This window comes from Nannospalax galili, unplaced genomic scaffold (genome assembly GCF_000622305.1).
Source record: "Nannospalax galili isolate Female #2095 unplaced genomic scaffold, S.galili_v1.0 scaffold1200, whole genome shotgun sequence".
In the NCBI taxonomy this organism is placed as follows: Eukaryota; Metazoa; Chordata; class Mammalia; order Rodentia; family Spalacidae; genus Nannospalax; species Nannospalax galili.
This window is the reverse complement of record NW_008347131.1, coordinates 988773-1007740: the sequence shown is the minus strand read 5'-3', so window position 1 is coordinate 1007740 and position 18968 is coordinate 988773. Positions and strand designations below refer to the sequence as shown.

The window sequence follows — 18968 nt, the reverse complement described above, 5'->3', positions numbered from 1 at the left end:
TTTTGAGACAGGGTCTCCCTGTAGCCCCAGCTGTCCTGGAACTCACTATGTAGACCAGGCTGGCCTTGAACTCACAAAAATCCACCTGCCTCTGCCTCCCAAGTGCTGGGACCACAGGCATGCACCACCATGGCCGGCCCCATATAGCCTTTTGCATCCAGATCACTGCTCCACAGGTGTGAGAGAAGTGGGGCCTTCGGGCCAGTGAAACACGATTTGTTTTTTTTACCTTTGAAGTACTAGGGACCAAACTCAGCCCCTTGAACATGCTGGGGAAGGGCTCTGCCAAGTCATGCAGCTGAAATTGGAGTTCTTATGGTAGCAAAGAACCAGATCTAAATACTTCTTTTTCTAGCATTAAATGTCTGAGTTTAAAAAAAAAAAAAAAAAAAAAAAAAAAGTCTATTATGGTGCCAGTGTCATTACACACAATATTAGGTACACAAAAGATTTTTTTGTTAAAAGTAATATTTCTTTGACCCTGTTCAAGAAAATAAGATTTAGTCACACAGTCTTGTTCTCTGTAGTCACACAACAGTGTTATTTCAGGAGAATGAAGGCAAAGGAAGCAAAATTTCTACTAAGCACATTTGTGTTTTGTCAAGTCTTGGCTTAAGCCCCTTTGGTCCTTTAAACATTTTTACTCTATCTTGAAATTGTTGGGTTCTTTTTTATATATTTCATATTTCAATATGTCAGTATTAGTCAGCAGTTTTTTTTACTGCTCCTGAAGAAATTTCCTTGTGGAACTCTTTGAGAATTTCCAACTGGCTGGGCCTGATGTAGATGTGCGACCGGATTTTGGTGATGGCTTGTACTGCTTCCTCTGGGCTCCATTTGTGTACCTGAAGTACAAAGTTAGGAAATCAGCTGAGAAAGGAAGCTGTTATATGCCCTTGACCTCAGAGCAGGTGCTGAAGGGCTCCCAGAATTCAATTTTAAAAACATGGGCCAACAAGATGGCTCAGCAGGTAAAGGTATTTGCCGACCTACGTTGGATCCCCAGGACCTACATGTGAAAAAGAGAAAACCAACTCCTGCAAGTTGTGCTCCAGAGTACAGGTAGGCATATACATGCTTGTACATACACATGAAATATTTAAAAAAGTTAAGTAAATGAAAAGACTGCATTTTGGCAGGCAGATCTCTCTGAGTTCAAGGCCAGCCTGGTCTACATAGTGAGTTCCAGATCAGCTGTGGCTACAGGGAGACCCTGTCTCAAAAAGACTGCACTTTAGAGGTGTTGAGAGTAATGCTCCTGCTGCCCTCAGAGGTACAAGCCTGTAATCCCAGCTACTCACAAGGCTGAGGCAAGACCAGCACCTCAAAGCTTGCCTGAGTTACAGTTCAAGGTCAGCCCAGGCAACTTAATGAAACCTGTCTAAAAACTTAGTAAAAAAAAAAAAAAAAGGGGGGGGGGGTGGAGAGATGGCACAGCGGTTAAGAGCACTCGCTGCTCTTGCAGAGGACCTGGGTTCAGTTCCCAGCACCCACATGGTAGTTAATAACTAGGTAACTCCAGCTCCAAGGGATCTGACAGCTTCTGACCTCTGAGGGCATTGCATGACACGGGTACACTTACACGAATGCAGGCAATACACTCAAAAATAAAATTTTTTTAACACTTTATTATTTTTATTTTATGTGTATGAGTGTATTGCCTGCATGTACGTGAGTGAACCCCTGTCGTGCAATGCCTCGGAGGTCAGAAGAAGGCTTGGGATTCCCCTAGAACTGGAGTTAAGAATGGTTCGAAGCCACCATGTAGGTGCTGAGAATTGAACCGGGGTCCTCTGCAAGAGCAGTCAATGTCCTTAATTGCTGAGCCATCTCTCCAGCCTCCAAAATAAAATATTTTTTTAAAAAAACTTAGTAAAGGGGCTGGAGAGATGGCTCAGCAGTTAAGAGCACTGACTGCTCTTGCAGAGGACCCGGGTTCGATTCCCAGCACCCACATGACGGCTACAAACCAGTAGCCGTCCAGGGACAGCTTCCAGTTCCAGGGAAGTCCGAAACCCTCTTCTGACCTCTCAGGCATTGCACGACACGGGAGCACTCATGTACATACAGGCAATACACTCATACACATAAAATAAAAATAATAACATTAAAAAAAAAAAAAAGCTTAGTAAAAAGAAGGCCAAGACTGGGTATTGTGGCTCGTGCCTTTAGTCCCAGCACTCAGAAGGCAAAAGCAGGTAGCTCTTTTGAGTTTGAAGCCAGCCTGGTCTGCATAATGAGTTCCAGACCAGTTAGAGCTAAATATCACATCAGCCCTTGTCTTAAAACTTAGTAAAAAAGTTTTATAAAACAAATTAAATAAATAATAAAAATAAATATTTGGTTAACAAACATAAAGACCCTAGGTTCAATGCCCAGGTCTAAAAAAAAATTCATGTTCCATTGCTGGGTGTGGTACTCTAGAGGATCATGTGAGCACAGGAGTTCCGGAGTTTGAGGCTAGCCTGAGCAACATAGTAAGAGACCATCTCAAAAAAGAAAAAAAAAAAAGACCAAAAAAAAGAAACCCACATGTTCCATGGAGAGCATTTTAACCCCTCAGTCAACGACGCTGAGATCCAAAGTTCAAGGCTTCCTAGGTCTACTCAATGTCTCTTTGAGCTGGGATTTTGGCAATAAGAATTTCTAGGAGGAGTCTGTGGATGTAGTTCAGTTTAGTAGAGTGCTTGCCAGCATGTATGAAGCCCTGGGTTCAAGTCCCAGCACACTGGGTTTGGTTCACACACCTGTAATGTGGGATGTGGAGGCAGGAGGATCAGTTCAAGGTCATCCTCAGATACATACTGACTTTGAAGCCAGTTGGGGCTACATTCACAAAATAAACAATTTCTAAGAGTAAATGGTAGGATTTTCCTATAGTTCATTACATAGGTAGAAAAATGAGTATGTTTTTTCATTTAGGAGGTTTTCTTTGTGTCTTAAGCATACTCATTGGTTTGGGACCCAATAAGCTTAAATCCAACTTGTAGCTTGTTGGTTCAAGTCTCATTTGGATCAAAATACCTGCCTGAGCCGGGTGTGGTGGCACAAGCCTTTAATTCCAGCACTCGGGAGGCAGAGGCAGGTGGATCTCTGTAAGTTCAAGGCCAGCCTGGTCTACATAGCAAATTCCAGGTCAGCTGGGGCTACAGAGAGACCATGCCTCAAAAAAACCCTGCCTGAGACCCCTTCCAGCAGACTGCTTTTCTTTTCTGACAGGGTCTCACTATGTAGCCCTGGCTGGCCTATAACTCACTATGTATACCAGGCTGGCCTCCCAACTCACAAAGATCCACCTACCTCTACCTCTCACTTCTCATGTGCCAGGGCATGCGCCACCACGCCCAGCTTTTTTTTGGTGTTTTTGAGACAGGGTCTCCCTGTAGCTCCAGCTGTCCTGGAACTCACTGTGTAGACCAGGCTGGCCTTGTTCTTGTGTTTGCATGTTCTTGCTTGCATGTATGTAAGTGCACCTGTGTACAATGAATGCCTGTGGCGATCAGAAGAGGACAGATGTTGGCTCTCCTAAACTGGAGTTACAAATGGTTGTTAGCTGCCTGTAGATGTTGGCAACTGAACCCAAGCCTAGGTCTTCTGCAAGAGCAGTCATTGCTCTTAACCACTGAGCCATCTCTTCAGCCTGTAAATACCATTCTCATTATTTTCTTTGCAACATAATAAGGATCTCCCTATAATCTCAGCTGGCCTGGAATTGCTGTGTAGACCAGGCTGGTCCAAATCTCACAGAGATCCACCTTCGTCTGCCTCCTAGTGCTGGGATTAAAGGTGTGCGCCACCATGCCCAGCCCTCTTTTTGGTTTTTTATTTATTTTTGGTCTTTTTGAGACAAGGTCTCCCTGTAGCCCCAAATGTCCTGGAACTCACTATGTAGACCAGGCTGGCCTTGAACTCACAGAGATCCACTTGCCTCTGCCTCCCGGGTGCTGGGATTAAAGGCGTGTGCCACTACAGCCCCGCTTTTTTTTTTTTTTTTTGTCTTTTTGAGACGGGTTCCCCTGTAGCTGCAGCTGGCCTGGAACTCACAGAGATCCACCTGCCTCTGCCTCCCGAGTACTGGGATTAAAGGCGTGTGCCACCACGCCTGACATTACTTTGTTTTTTTAGACACAAGCAAACAATGTTTTATTGAGAAGTAGAGTAACACTTCTCTGAAGCAAGGAGGGGTACCAAAAATGGGGTGCTCTGTAATGATCATTTTAATTATCAAGGTAACCTTATAGACATAGTCTGTCCCCATCTTCTAAAAGTAAAGGATTATCTCTGAAGGAATTTCTCACTATATAGTTCTGGTTGGCCTGTCACTCATGTTATATAGACAAGGCTGACCTAAAACTTGGAGAGCTTCCCTGCCTCCACCTCCCAAATGCTGGGATTACACCACCATACCCAGCTTCTAGCAGAATATTTATAATGAAATTCTTGGTACTGTTCAGTCACACACTCCCCAGTCTACAGTAACAGGACTAGGCTGATTATTAGATTTCTTTAAATTACCCATATGACTTTGGAAACCTTATGCAAGGATCAGATTAATAGCAAAAATGAGTCAAGCTGGAAAAGGAAAGACAGCAGGGAATGATAAAAGACTACACATCCTGCTTGCCAATCAATTTATTTTCCAATACCAGGGAATAAACTCAGGGCCTGATGTATGCTAGGCAGGCTCTCTATCACTGAGCTATATCCCCAGCTGTCTGACAATAAACTGATAGGCAAAATTGTTCAACTGTGGCACATCTGCATACCTACATACAAACACATCATATAAGTAAATGTTTAAAAAAAAGAGCATAAATGCATAAATGTCCAGAGCTTTACTCTGAAATAGTTGAGGAAACTTCAGTACTTTAGAGCTAAAAGTGATCAGCACTAGTATCTATAGTACTAGATTTTCAAACATGCTATTTTTGGCCTTGAACTCACTATGTAGCCAGTAGCTGAGGATGTCCTGGAACTCTAGATCCCCTTGCCTCCATCGCCTAAGTGCTGGGATTACACGTGTGGGCCACCTCACCCAATTTTATACAGTGCTGGAGACTGAACACAGGGCCTCATGCATGCAAGGCAAGTACCCTAATAACTGAGCTACATCCCTAGCCCCCTGACATGCTATTTAAAACAAGTGTTTCAGCCATGTATGGTGGTACATGCCTGTAACCACAGCACTTGGTAGATAGGAGGCTTGCTACAAGCATAAAGTCAGTGTGGTCTACATAATGAGTTCCAGGCCAGCCTGAGTTTCATGACAAGACCCTATCTCAAACAATTAACTTTCTAGTTCTCTGCTAGGTTGAACATCCTTTGCAACTCCAGTTTTTCAGTGCCTGCTGTAGGCAATTATTTCAAATACTTTCTCATTTAAGCTTCAAGACACATTCAGGCTGAGGAAACTGAACATCAGAGAGGAGAATCCACATTTATCTATCCTAACTGGCAGGTAGCAGATCTAGAGGTTAGCCTGTGCACAAAGCTCGGTGTGATTGACATGATACCATACCACCTCCTGACAGCCTGAAATTGGTAAATGGCTCTCTCCATCTACGCCTGCCAGTAAACCATGCTATTGAACCTTAGGAAATCTATACATGAGGCTATTCCAGAGATACCTTTCCTACCTGAATCAGATATGCTGCCACCATAGTGGCACTTCTGGAGCGCCCAGCCTTACAATGCACGTAGACACACTGGCCCAGTGATTGGTACTTGAGAGCAAATTCAACTCCTCTTTGGAGGTTGGCCAAGGTAGGGACTCCAGTCATGTCAACTGTGCTGAGCCGTAGCTGCTCAACTCCTACCTTCTTCCATTCCTGGAACGAGGTCCGCCAGCATAAAAGAAAGAAAAAGAGAATGAAAGAATGATGTAAACAGCATGAAGAGGGGCACCTGGGGGCAGCAAAACAAGTTCTAGAGCTTACTACAAGTAGTGACTATTTCCTCTTTTTTAAAAAATATTTATTATTTTTACATGTATATGTGTATTGCCTGCATGTAGGTAAATGCACCCATGTTGTGCAATGCCCTCGGAGGACAGAAGAGGCTGTCGGATCCCCTGGAACTGGAGTTAACGGACAGTTAGCTGCTATGTGGGTGCTGGGATTCGAACCCAGGTCTTCTGCAAGAACAGCCAGTGTTCTTAACCACTAAGCCATCTCTCCAGCCTCATTTCCTCTTTTCTAAGGAAGAAACCTTTACAGAATTGTGTGTGTGTGTCTTTTTGAGTCAGGGTCTTCCTGTAGCCCCAGCAAGCCTGCAACTCTATATGTATACCAGTCTGGCTTCAGTCTCACAGAGATACACCTGCTCTACCTCCCAAGTGCTGGGACCATGTCCAGTTCAGAAATCCTTGAGCCTTTTTGGTTTTGTTTTTTGTCTTTTTGAGACAGGGTCTCCCTATAGCCCCAACTGGCCTAGAACTTGCTATTTAGACCAGGCTGGCCTCAAATTCACAAAGATCTGCCTGCCTCTACCTCCCAAGTGCTGGGGCTAAAGGCAGTATGCTACCACGCCTGGCTGAAATAGCTGACCTTTCATCAATCAGCTATGCTGCTGTTGGAATTCTGTATAAATTTAAAGTGTCTTTGTGTGTGTGTGTGTGTGTGTGTGTGTGTTATTGGGAACTGAATCCAGGGCCCTGCCTATGCTAGGCAAGTAGTCTGCCACTTAACTATACACCCAGCCTCTAAAGTGTTCTTCAAATACTCTTTAGGTACTTGAATTTTTAGCTGCAAAATATTAGCTGGGCAGGAGAAATGGCTCAGTGGTTTAGAGTACATACTGTTCTTGCAGAGGACCTGAGTTCAGTTCCCAATACCCATGTGGGGCAGCTTACAACCACCTGTAACTCTAGCTCTAGGGAAACCAAAACCCTCTTCCTATTTCCATAGGCACCAGCACTTAGGTGTACATACCCACACAGACAAAAAGTTTAGAATATTTTTTTAGGGCTGGAGAGATGGCTCAGCGGTTAAGAGCACTGACTGCTCTTGCAGAGGACCCAGGTTCAATTCCCAGCACCTACATGGCGGCTTCCTTAACTCCAGTTCCAGGGGAATCCAATCCCTCTTCGGACCTCTGTGGCATTGCATGACACAGGTGCACTCACATACATGCAGGCAATACACTCATACACATAAAATAAAAATAATTTAAAAAATATGTGAGGTGCTCACTTCGGCAGCATATATACTAAAATTGGAACGATACAGAGAAGATTAGCAAAAAAAAAAAAAAATATGTGAGTGCACTGGTGTCCAGTTCCAGGGAATCCGACAGCCTCTTCTGATATCTGAGGGCACTGCATGACACAGGTGCACTTACCTACATGCAGGCAATACACACATACACATAAAAATAATAAAATATCTAAAAAAATTTATGATTTGCTGGGTATGGTGGTTTTTCCGATCTGAATCCAGGTCAGCTGTGGCTACAGGGAGACCTTGTCTCAAAAAGACCAAAATAAATAAATAAATAAAATTAATTAGTAATTAATTTTTAAAAAATGTTATGAAGCTGTGCTGTTGCCTGATTTGAAACCTAAGCAATGGTCCAGCTCTAGGATCTGGTACAGGTCTGTACAAGTACTACAGACTTTTCCATAAGTGCATACATCTTTTTACCACTTTTTTGAGGGGTACATAATAAAATAGGGTTGTTTTAAAATTAAAAGAACACAGCTGATACAGGAGCCGTGGCTCATGCCCAGAATCCCAATACTTGGAAAGCTAAAGCAGGAAGACATTCTGTAAGTTCAAGGCTAGCCTAAGCTACAGAATCAGATTGTCCACCATCACCCTGCTACCTTTGTGCAGTATGATTTACGAAAAAAAGCAGAGAAATGAAGTAAAGCCTTCAAACTGAGCAATTGTATTTTTGCTTTAAGATTTCAAATACACTCCAGCTACTCTTATAGCTTCTTTCTTGTTTGTTTGGAAAAATAGGACCTCATGTAGCCTAGGCTGACCTAACTCACTATGTATCCAAGGATGATTTTGGGCTGATCCTCCTGCCTCTACTTCCCAAGTGTTGAATTACATGTCTGTACTGTACATGTCCAGCTCCCTACTACCTTCTTCAACAAGTACCTAAAACCCTGTGATTCTGAGTGGTTAATCCTGCCTATAAAATTAACAAAAACTGAAAGCAGATTTTTGCAACTTATACATCAATCACATCAGAACCACCTTCGGTGCTGTTAAATACTCAGATTCCTGAACTCCACCTGAAAGTTCCTGAGGCAGAGTATCTGGGGGCTGGATGTGGGAATTTGCTATTTTTAGCAAGGCTGCCAGATGATTCTTAGGCATATTAAATGTGAGAACGATTGCCTTGGAGATTTCTCTGCTCTAGGCTAGTGGGATGATAAAGCTTCATCTTACAGATGGTGCCTCACATCTAGAGACCAGGCATTTGCTATGGATCCCTAGTAGCTTTGGTCACCATTGTTCTATACAAGTGACCACATTAGTGAATGTTTTTAGTGGACATCTACCATCTTGGCTAATGACCCCTGAGACCTTCTGACAAGAATAATTTGGGAAATCTAAAGAAGAGTTATGTACTTTTTTTTTTTTTTTTGAGACAAGGTCTCATGTAACCCAGGCTGGCCTTGAACTCACTATATTCCAGCCTCTACCTCTTGAGAGGCGGGACTACAGGCCTGCACTACCACACTTCATGTATATTAGGCAAACACTGTACTCTACCAACTGAACTACATCCCCAGGCTCATCTGCCCTTTTTCAATGATAATTTAATGACATAGCATATATAATATATAATAATAATAATTAATAATACAGGTGATTAAGGAGGTGTTTTCTTTCTTTTTCCTTTTTCTATTTTTTGTTTTTTGAGACAGTCTCCCTGTAGCCCTGGAACTCACTGTGTAGACCAGGCTGGCCTCAATCTCACAGAGATTCACCTGCCTCTGACTCCCAAGTGTTAGGATTAAAGGCATGCACCACCATGCCCAGCTTTTTATTTGTATGATTTCATTTTACAGATAGGGTTTCATGTGGCTTAGGCTGACCTCAACCTCACTATGTAGCCAAGGCTGCCCTTAAAATTCTTGATCCTGGAAGCTGGGCATGGTGGCGCACACCTATAGTCCCAGCACTTGGGAGGCAGAGGCAGGTGGATCTCTGAGTTTGAGGACAGTCTGGTCTGCATAGTGAGTTCTAGGCCAGCTGGGACTACAGGAAAACCCTGTTTCAAAAAGACAAAAAAAAAAAATTCTTGATCCTGGAAGCTGGGCATGGTGGCGCACACCTATAGTCCCAGCACTTGGGAGGCAGAGGCAGGTGGATCTCTGTGAGTTCGAGGCCAGCCTGGTCTTCATAGCGAATCCAGGCCAGCTAGGGCTACACGGAGACCCTGTCTCAAAAAGACGCCCCCCCCAAAAATTCTTGATCCTCCCACCTCCACCCCTTGAGTGTTAAGATTACAGGCTAAGGAGTTTTTTTTTAATTTTTGAGATTTTCATTCAAGAATATTGTATTTGCATTATTTCCATCCCTCCCAATTCTCCTCCAACTCCTCCTATGTCCCCCCAACTCCCTCTCAATTTCTTGTCCTCTTCTTTATTATTGAGGAGTTGCTTTTCTTATAGTTTGCCTTCATCTCAAATGGCTCACTGCCTAATCCATACTTGGTGCTCAGTAAGTGTTGAACGAATGAAATCAGCAAGGCACACATAACTTGCCTTTCAACTTCAGTTAGAGGTTGGTGACCAAAATTACAGATAGAAGATGGGTGTGTTAGCACCTGTCTGTAATCTCAGTACTTGGGAGGTGGAGGCAGGAGGATCAGATCAAGGTCATCAGCTACGTGCAGCTCTTTCAAAGTTGCCCTGGGCTACATAAGACTCTGTCTCAAAAGAGGAAACAAAATTTTAAGTGCTTAAAGATCTTCTCCACCGCTCCGATTTTTGAGACAGGGCTTCCTGGTGTATCCCTGACAGGCTAGCCTGGAACTTGCAGCAATCATCTTGCCTTTGCCTGAGTGTGAGATTCCAGGCCTGAGCCACCCACGTACTAACTGGCTTTCTTTTTCAGACTGGGTCTCCTTACGTGGCCCAGGGCACTCTTGAACTTTGCTTCAGCCACCTGAGCCTGCTCGCACGACTCCTTCTGGTTGGTCAACTTTAGGTAGGTTTTGTAATTATTTTCCAAGCAAGTCCAGCTGCAGCCATTTAAACCTGAATGGGCAGACTGTAGTGCTGGAGAAGGCAACTAGCCTCGGACACCAGTCCAGGGGCACGGTCACCCGCAGTGCTCCTCCTCCCCCAAACTTCTCCAATTTTCCCAGGCCCCTGGCCAGGTTCCTCCTTACCTTTGAGTTGTTGCACAGGAATCTCGTCTCATACTCCTCGTTCATGGTGATCACCCCGCGCACGTTCTCGTCCAGTACCAGCTACCGAGGCAAAGAAGGAGCTCAGCGAGGGCCGCGGACACCCGGGGCCCCTACGGGGGTGGCGGGCTGCCGAGACCCGGCCCCGCTCCCCCGGCCCGGCGGCCTTGCTCACCCGGCGCGTCATGCTCCGTAGCGGCAGCGCGCCCAGCAGCACAGTGTGGTCAATGCGGTGGTACCAGTCGCGATGCGCCGGGCCCCGCACTCGCCCTCGGAACACGGTGTAGAGCAGCGTCGGGTAGAAGAGCACACGGGCCAGGCCGGCCTCCAGCCACGCCGAGGCCGCCATCCCGCTCCACCCGGCCCCCGAGCTCGCGGTCAGGCACCGCGAGAAGGACGAGGAGGACGAGACCTGCAGGCCGCCCGGCGCCTCCAGTCCCGCGGGCCCCCTGGGGCCCAGCGGTTCCGGGACGGGCTCTGGAGCTCCCGGGGCCGGCACCATGGCTCCCGGGGCGGGGCAGGCCGCGGAAGCTGGGCCGCCCAGCGAGCGTCCCCGGCCCCAGGGCAAGTGAGGCTATGCCGGTGGCCGTGACCTCAGAGAGGGAGGCACGACCCCCTAGGTGCCACCGCCACCCGGTGGGGAAGCCGGCCCAAGAGGTTCCCGAAAGCTGGGGCTGCCGGGCTGGAGAGCAGGACTAGCTCCGGGCGGTTAAGTAGCCGACAGGGCGAGCCTCGTGCCGGCTGGTTCTCACCCATTACTTTTTTGTTTTTTTGGGAGACAGGTCTCATAATGTAGCCCTAGTTCCCCAATGAAGGGATTTAAGGCATGTGCCACCATGCCCGTCCCTCCCCCTTTTCCTTATATTTTATTATTTTTAATTTTATGTGTATGAGTGTGTTGCCTCCATGTATGTAAGTGTACTCGTGTCGTGCAGTGCCCACGCTGGTCAGAAGAGGGTCCCCGGAAATAGGAGTTCAGACCATTGCTAGCTATCATATGGGTGCTGGGAACCGAACTCAGGTCCTCTGCAAAAGCAGCCAGTACTCTTAACCGCTGAGCCACCTCTCCAGCCTTTTCTTAGCGTCAAGTTCCCTCCTCCTGACCAAACCAGTATACAAAGAGTATGAAAAATACATATAAAATATATTTTCTTCGTAGCACTATTATTGCTTTATTTCTATTTGTTTCCATAGTGCATGTCTCTCACTAACAGACAAAAATGTTATTAAAACTCAAACATAAACCAGGCCCAAATGTCCCTGTAGTCACAGTTATTCAGGAAGCTGAGGCAGGAGGGTCACTTGAGTAAGTCCAAGGAGTTAAAGACCAGTCAGGGCAAGGTAGTGAGACTCTCTTCCCTACAAAAGAGAAGGTTTTAAATGCCACTTATTTACATTTAAATAGCTCCCTGAAAATTAGTATCTGATTACTTTTCCTCTTATATTTTTAGAGGTTTATTTTCTCCTGTCAAAGTAAATACTCCTAACAACTGGAAAATGAAAGGACGTATAAGAACTGAACCACTTATCCTACCATCTCAAATACATCTGCTTTCCTTCAATTTTCTTTTCAATGTATAAGAAAAACAGCCGAATATAGTGGTGCACACCTTTAGTCCCAGCATCTGGGAGGCAGAGGCAGGTGGATCTCTGAGTTCAAGGCTAGCCCAATCTACATAGCGAGTTCCAGGCCAGCTGTGGCTACAGGGAGACCCTGTCTCAAAAAAAAAAAAAAAAAAAAAAAACCCAACCAACAAACAAAACAACTAGCTAGTCATGGGGAAACCTACTTGTAATCCTAGGTAGGTGAATGTAGAAGGATCAGGAAATTCAAGGCCAGCGTCAGCTACATACCAAGATCCAGGTCAACCTAGCTACATAGTGGCTCCAGGCCAGTCTCGGCTACAGAGTGAAACCCTGTCTCAAATAGATTAATTCATTCATTCATTAATAGTGGGATAGTGGGTATTCTGGCAGTGGCCCATCAAATAAAGGCACTTGCTGACCACCTGAGTCCTATCCTCAGGGACCCACATAGTAGGAGAGAACTGCTTCTTGCAAGTTATCCTCTGGCTTCCATATACATCCCATGGTATTCATGCACATACATGTAAATAAATGTAATAATAAAAAAAGAAAGGCAAAAATGGTGCTGGGTAGAGTGCTTGTCCAACAAAGTCCTGGGTTTGATTACCAGTACCTCAAAAAGAAAAAAAAAAATCTGGGCATGGTGGCAAATGCCTGTAATCCCAGTACATGGGAAGTGGAGGTAGGAGGATCAAGTTCATAGCCAGCTTTAGCTACATAAGGAGTTTGAGGCTAGCCCAGGCTACATGAAACCCTGTCTCAAAAAAAAAAAAAAATGAACCAATAAGATGGCTCAGTAAAGGTGTTTGTTAAATGTAATAACCTGAGTTGCATTCCCTGGAACACACATGATAGAAGGAAAGAACTGACTTTAGACAGTTATCCTTTGTTGTCCTCTGACTTGCACAAGCATACCATGGCAGGTGCACACCCACACACATATACACACATACACACTATAAAGTAAGTAAGTATAATTTAAAACTTTTAAAGAAGAGCCAGGCATGGTGGTGCATGCCTTTAATTACTCAGGAGGCAGAAGCAGGCAGATCTCTGTGAGTTCGAGACCAGTCTACATAGTTGTAGGCCAAGTAGGGCTACAGGGAGATACTGTCTCAAAAAGACAAAATTTAAAGAAGAAAAAAAAATTTTTTTAAGATTTTTATTTTATGTGTTTAAGTGTATTGCCTGCATGTATGTGAGTGCATCTGTGTTATGCAATGCCGCAGAGGTCAGAAGAGGGCTTTGGATTCCCCTAGAACTGGAGTTAAGGACAGTTTGTAGCTGCCATGTGGGTGCTGGGAATCGAACCTGGGTCCTCTGCAAGAGCAGTCAGTGCTCAACCACTGAGCCATCTCTCCAGCCCCAGAAGAAAAAAATTTTAAATGTTTGGGCAGTGTAGAGTGCTTGCCCTAGCATGTTAGGGGTTCTAATTTTGATAATACCTCCCCAAGAAAACTTATAACAGCTTTATTGCAATATAAATCACACACTATATATTCACCCATTAAAAATTTACAGTGGAATCATGTTGTTTGTAGTGCTGGGTATAGAGCCCAGGTCCTTGTATATGTTAGGCAAGAGCTCTACCATTGAGCTGCAACCTCCCCAAGGCATGTAGCTATATGAATGTGCCTGTGTGTGTGTGTGTGTGTGTGTGTGTGTGTACATATATATGTATAGATAAGTAGATTTTTTTGTTAATTTGTCTCTTTTGGAAATAGAGTCTCATTATGTAGCTCTGACTGGTTTGGAACCCACTACATAAACCAGGCTCTCCTATAACTTGTAGCACCAGGCCCGACTCCTATTTTTAAGGTTTTATTTTGTTTTTAGTTCTTCAGGTCAAATCTAGTGCTTTGTGCATGTTCTAGATACTTCACACAAACTGAATCATCGCAGCACCATCTAGTACATCTTCCAGTACTTGGGAGATGTAGATAGGAGGATCTGGAGTTCAAGGTCATCTTCTGCTATATATTGAATTTAAGGCTATCCTGGCAATGTGAGATCCCTCCCTCTGCCCTAAAAAAACAGAAACAAAAACCCATATTGTATGCATTCTTTGTATTTGCTTCTTTCACTTAGCATAATGTTTTTAAGCAGGAACTCACTATGGAGACCAGGCTGACCTGGATCTCACAGATAAGCCCCTGCTTATCCTGCCTGAGGTCAAAGGTCCCAAACCTCAGCACTGAAAAAAAAAAAAAAAGTGGCACATCACATCAATACAATGGATTATTTGGCAAATAAAAAGACAATGCTTGATGGCTGAGGTGGTGCACGTCTTTAGTCCCAGCACTCAGAAGGCAGAGGCAGGCAAATCTCTGTGAGGCCAGCTACAGGGAGACCTTGTCTCAAAACACGCCCCCCCAAAAAAAACTTATTTTTATAGAATGCATGAATGTGTGACAGTATGTGTATGTGAGTGCAGGTTCCAGGAGGCCAGAGGTGTTGGGTCCCATAGAGCTGGAGTTACAGGTGATTGTGAGCCACCGGACGTGGATGCTGGGAATTGAAATCATGTTCTCTGCAAGAACTGTGCTTGCTCTTAAGCACTGAGCCATCTCTATAACCCATACTAATTTTGTTTCTTTTGGATGTGTACCTGAGAATGGAATTGTTGGCTATATGGCAGTGCATTGTTTTAGCTTTTGAGGAGCTGTCAGATGGTTTTCCAAAGGGGTGGCACCGTTTTCCATTCACACTTGCAGTGCATGAGGCTTCCAGTTTCTTCACATGCTGGTCAAAACTTACTGTTTTGATTATAGCCAAATTTTTTGGCATTTTTTCAGACAGGGTCTCCCTGTAGCCCCAGCTGGCCTGGAACTCACTATGTAGAGCAGGCTGACCTTGAACTCACAGAGATCTGTCTGCCTCTGCTCCCGTGGTGTGCCACCACACCTGACTGATTATAACCATTTTAATGGATGTGAAATGGCATTTCCTGGAATAAAAAACTTAGTGAGCTGTACAGAAAAGTTGCAAAGATAGTACAAATGATTTGATTATGCCTTCCCCATTTTTTAACTTTTATAAAATATTGATTTATTGTGTATGTGTGAGTGTGTGCACAAGAGCCACAGTACACATGTGGAGGACAGAGGACAACTTTTGGGAATCTGATCTTGCCTTTCATCTTTATTTCACTTCATTTATTTGTTATTTGCTTATTGAAACAAGGTCTCACTATGTAGACCTGGGGGCCTAGAGCTCCCTGTGTAGACCAGGCTGGCCTAGAACTCACAGCGTTTCACCTACCTGTGCCTCTTGAGTGCTGGTATTAAAGGAGGACACTACCAAGCTATACCCATCTTTAATTTATTATTTATTTTATTTATTTATTGAGACAGGAACTCCCTGTACCCCAGCTGGCCAGGAACTCGCTGTGTAGACCAGGTTGGACTTGATCTTACAGAGATGTGTCTGCTTCTGCCTCCTAAGTGCTGGAATTAAAGGTGTATACTGCCATGCCTGTCTCCCACCTTTAAGATACATTTTATTTATTTTGTGTGCATGTGTGTGCATGCATGCACACTACAGAGGACAACTTGTATGAGTCAGTTCTCTCTTTCCACTGTGGGTCCCAGGGATCAAACTCAGGTCCTCGGGCTTGGTGGCAAGTGCCTTTACCCACTGAGCCACCCCCTGGCCTGCCGTCTATCTTGAGTCAAGGTTTCTTGTTTCAGCTACTCTGCTGCATACTCCAGGCTAGCTGGCCTGCAGACCTCCATGATTCTCCTCTCTCCTCCTCCCATCTCTCTACAGGAATGTTGGGATTGCAGATACACACCAGTACATCAGGCTTTTTTTTTTTTTTTTGGTTCTCACTGTTTATTTATGACAAACATTCCCCAATTTCCTCTGGTCAGAAGTTCTTTGAAATGATGCTGTCCGCCTTTGCCAATTGAAGAATAGAATCATCTGATTCACCCATCCTGCGAATGGCTCCACAGATAGCATAGGTTTTAAACTGACCATTAAACCTGCCAGTTACCTTGTCAACCTCGGCCACATTCATCTGGACGGATGCGTGGTCCTTCGCTCCAATGATGCGGCTGCTCGCAGAACATTTCTGCAGTATGTACAGGTCCACGAGCTCGCCAGCGTCGTTCTGCATCGTTCTAGGTTACGCCCGCTTCCTCCAAGTCTAGCACGAGCACAAAAAGGCTACATCGGGCTTTTTACATGGGTTCTTGTAAACTGTCAGCTTTTATAGATAAGCCAACTCCTTGGCCCTGCATTCCCCCTAGCTTTTTTATTTTTTGAGACAGGGTGTCAGTATGTAGCTCATGCTGTCTGAAGCTTATAATACTCTTCCTGCCTCAGCCTCCCTAGTGCTGGGATTACAGATGGACACCATCATGTCTGGCTCCCCTTCCACTGTTAACTTTTTTTGTTTTTGTTCTTTTTGAGACAGGGTCTCCCTGTAGCCCCAGCTGGACTGGAACTCACTATGTAGACCAGGTTGGCCTTGAGATCTGCCTGCCTCTCTAGTGCTGGGACTAAAGGCTTGAGCCACCACGCCTGTCTTCAATGTTAATTTTTTTTTTTTTTGTCTTTTTGAGACAGGGTCTCCCTGTAGCCCCAGCTGTTCTGGAACTCACTATGTAGACCAGGCTGGCCTTGAACTCTCAGAGATCCGTCTGCCTCTGCCTCCTGAGTGCTGGGATTAAAGGTGTGCGCCACCAAGCCCAGCTATAATTTTTTTTTATAACTCATTTTTAAAAAATTTGTTGTTTTTTTTGGTGTGTATACCATACAGAACGTCCCAAACAATCTTATTCATCTATATACCCGCTTCCCAAATGGCACCCTCTCATACCTCCCTCCGCCCCCCCCCCACTGGAGCCAGTATACTTTGTTCACTGTGTTGTCAGTGAACTGTGTTGTCAGTGCCCCCAGCCTGTTCCCCAGTACTTGTCCATCAGCTGAATCTAGTCAGCCTATTTAGAGTTCCTTGTTTTAGGAAGATCAGCTGTTCCTGATCTAGCAGCAATCAGTTCTCAATATTCCCTTAGATAAACTTGGGGTCTACTGTTCATTTTCCCATTTCTATGCTGGGTTTCTACTGTCTGGGAGTCTCTTGGGACACCCTGGCCAACAATTCAAAGGAAGGTATCTCCTGTCTGGCATTGTTTCTTGTTATGTAGCCTCTTAAAAAATTATATTGACATTTTTTAATGTTACAGCTTGAAATATAATATTTAAGCCGTCCTTTTTTTTTTTTTTTTTTTTTTGTCTTTTTGAGACAGGGTCTCCCTGTAGCCCCAGCTGTCCTGGAACTCACTATGTAGACCAGGCTGGCCTCGAACTCACAAAGATCTGCCTGCCTCTGCCTCCCAAGTGCTGGGATTAAGGAATGTGCCACCACACCTGGCAAAAACCATACATTTTAACACTCCCCCATTTTACATTTATTTACCAGGGATGGGGGGGTGGGGGGGCATGTGAAGGCCAAAGGACAACTTGCAGGAGTCAATTCTCCTGCTATGTGGGATCAAACTCAGGCCTTTAGGCCTGATGACAAGTCCCTTTACATGCTGGTCCATCTTGACAGCCCTAATATGTCCTTTTAACAATTTAGTGGGTTTTTTTTTAGTATATTCTCCAAATTATATCATCAGCACGATCTAATTTTAGCCCCCCAAGTGAAATCTTATACCCATTAGTGATCACTCTCCATTTCCTGCATCCACTGGCAACCACTAATCTATTCTCTGGATTTACCTATTTTGGACATCAGATACATGGATTCAGGTAATATGTGGTCTCTGTGTACTCACTGTACAGTGGAGACTAAAGCTCATTATAATAGTGTCATCAGCACGATCTAATTTTAGCCCCCCAAGTGAAATCTTATACCCATTAGTGATCACTCTCCATTTCCTGCATCCACTGGCAACCACTAATCTATTCTCTGGATTTACCTATTTTGGACATCAGATACATGGATTCAGGTAATGTGTGGTCTCTGTGTACTCACTGTACAGTGGAGACTAAAGCTCATTATAATAGTGTCAGTAAAGTTTTGTATCTTTTTTCTATTTTTTTTTTTTGGTCTCTTTTGAGACAGGATCTCCCAGTAGCCCCAGCTGGTCTGGAACTCACTATGTAGGCCAAGCTGGCCTACATCTCAGAGAGATCTGCCTACCTCTGCCTCCTCTGCTAGGATTAAAGACGTGCACCACCATGACCAGCTTGTACTTAGTATTATATGGTTTTGTGAGCATTTTCCATGTTGTCGCCTTGCTTTATAACTAACATTCACAATGAACCTAACCTCTAATCTATAACATGGTTATCTTCCTACTACGCATTTGGGATATTTCATGTTTAGAGATTTTGTTCACTTGTTCCTTCATTTGTTCACCTTCTTTTGTGAGACAGGGTCTCATGTAGCCTTGGCTGGCCTCAAACTCAGTATATAGCCAAGAATGACCTCGAATCGAATTGGTCTTCCTGTCTCTACTTCCCAAGTGCTGGGATTATAGGTGTGGGCCACCACAACCAGTTTATGCTGTGCTGGGTATCCAATCCAGGGTTTCATGCATGCTAGGTGCTAGGAGAGCACTCCACCGACTGACTTACATCCTTAGCCCCTACTTCTAGTTTTGTTATAAAATATTTTATATGCACATTTTATCTATATTTATGTACTTTCTATATTTAGAATCACTATGTTGGGATAGTTTCCTAAAAGTAAGATTCCTAAGCTGGGCATGGTAGCACATACCTTTAATTCTAGTACCCGGGAGGGAGAGGCAAGTGGATCTTTGTGAGTTCAAGGCCAACCTGGTCTACATAGCAAGTTCTAGTTTAGCTGGGACTACCTACAGGGAGACCCCATCTCAAAAAGACACACACACACACACACACACACACACACACACAAAGATTCCCATGTCATAGAATCATTTAGAATTTTTCTTTAGTACAAAGCATATTATCTGAAAATTTCTCTTCCTCATGCCAAACCTAGTCCTTAGAAATACAGATTTCTATATACT

The 18968-nt window shown here is 44.4% G+C and overlaps 1 protein-coding gene and 1 pseudogene across 2 annotated transcripts; both read right to left on the bottom strand.

Moving 5' to 3' along the window:
• Positions 1-522: 522 nt before the first annotated feature.
• Positions 523-11105, bottom strand: Ptpmt1 (protein tyrosine phosphatase mitochondrial 1). The gene is made up of 4 exons (XM_008843622.3): positions 10547-11105; positions 10354-10434; positions 5637-5828; positions 523-845 (listed from the first exon to the last, which is right to left on the bottom strand). Exons 1-4 carry the CDS (start codon positions 10871-10873, stop codon positions 702-704), a joined length of 744 nt encoding a protein of 247 aa, XP_008841844.2. The 5' UTR covers positions 10874-11105; the 3' UTR covers positions 523-701.
• A 4659-nt stretch (positions 11106-15764) lies between these two features.
• On the bottom strand, positions 15765-16078 carry LOC103742518 (annotated as a pseudogene). The gene has a single exon (XR_607630.1). The product of XR_607630.1 is annotated as a 40S ribosomal protein S21 pseudogene (transcript).
• Positions 16079-18968: the final 2890 nt, after the last annotated feature.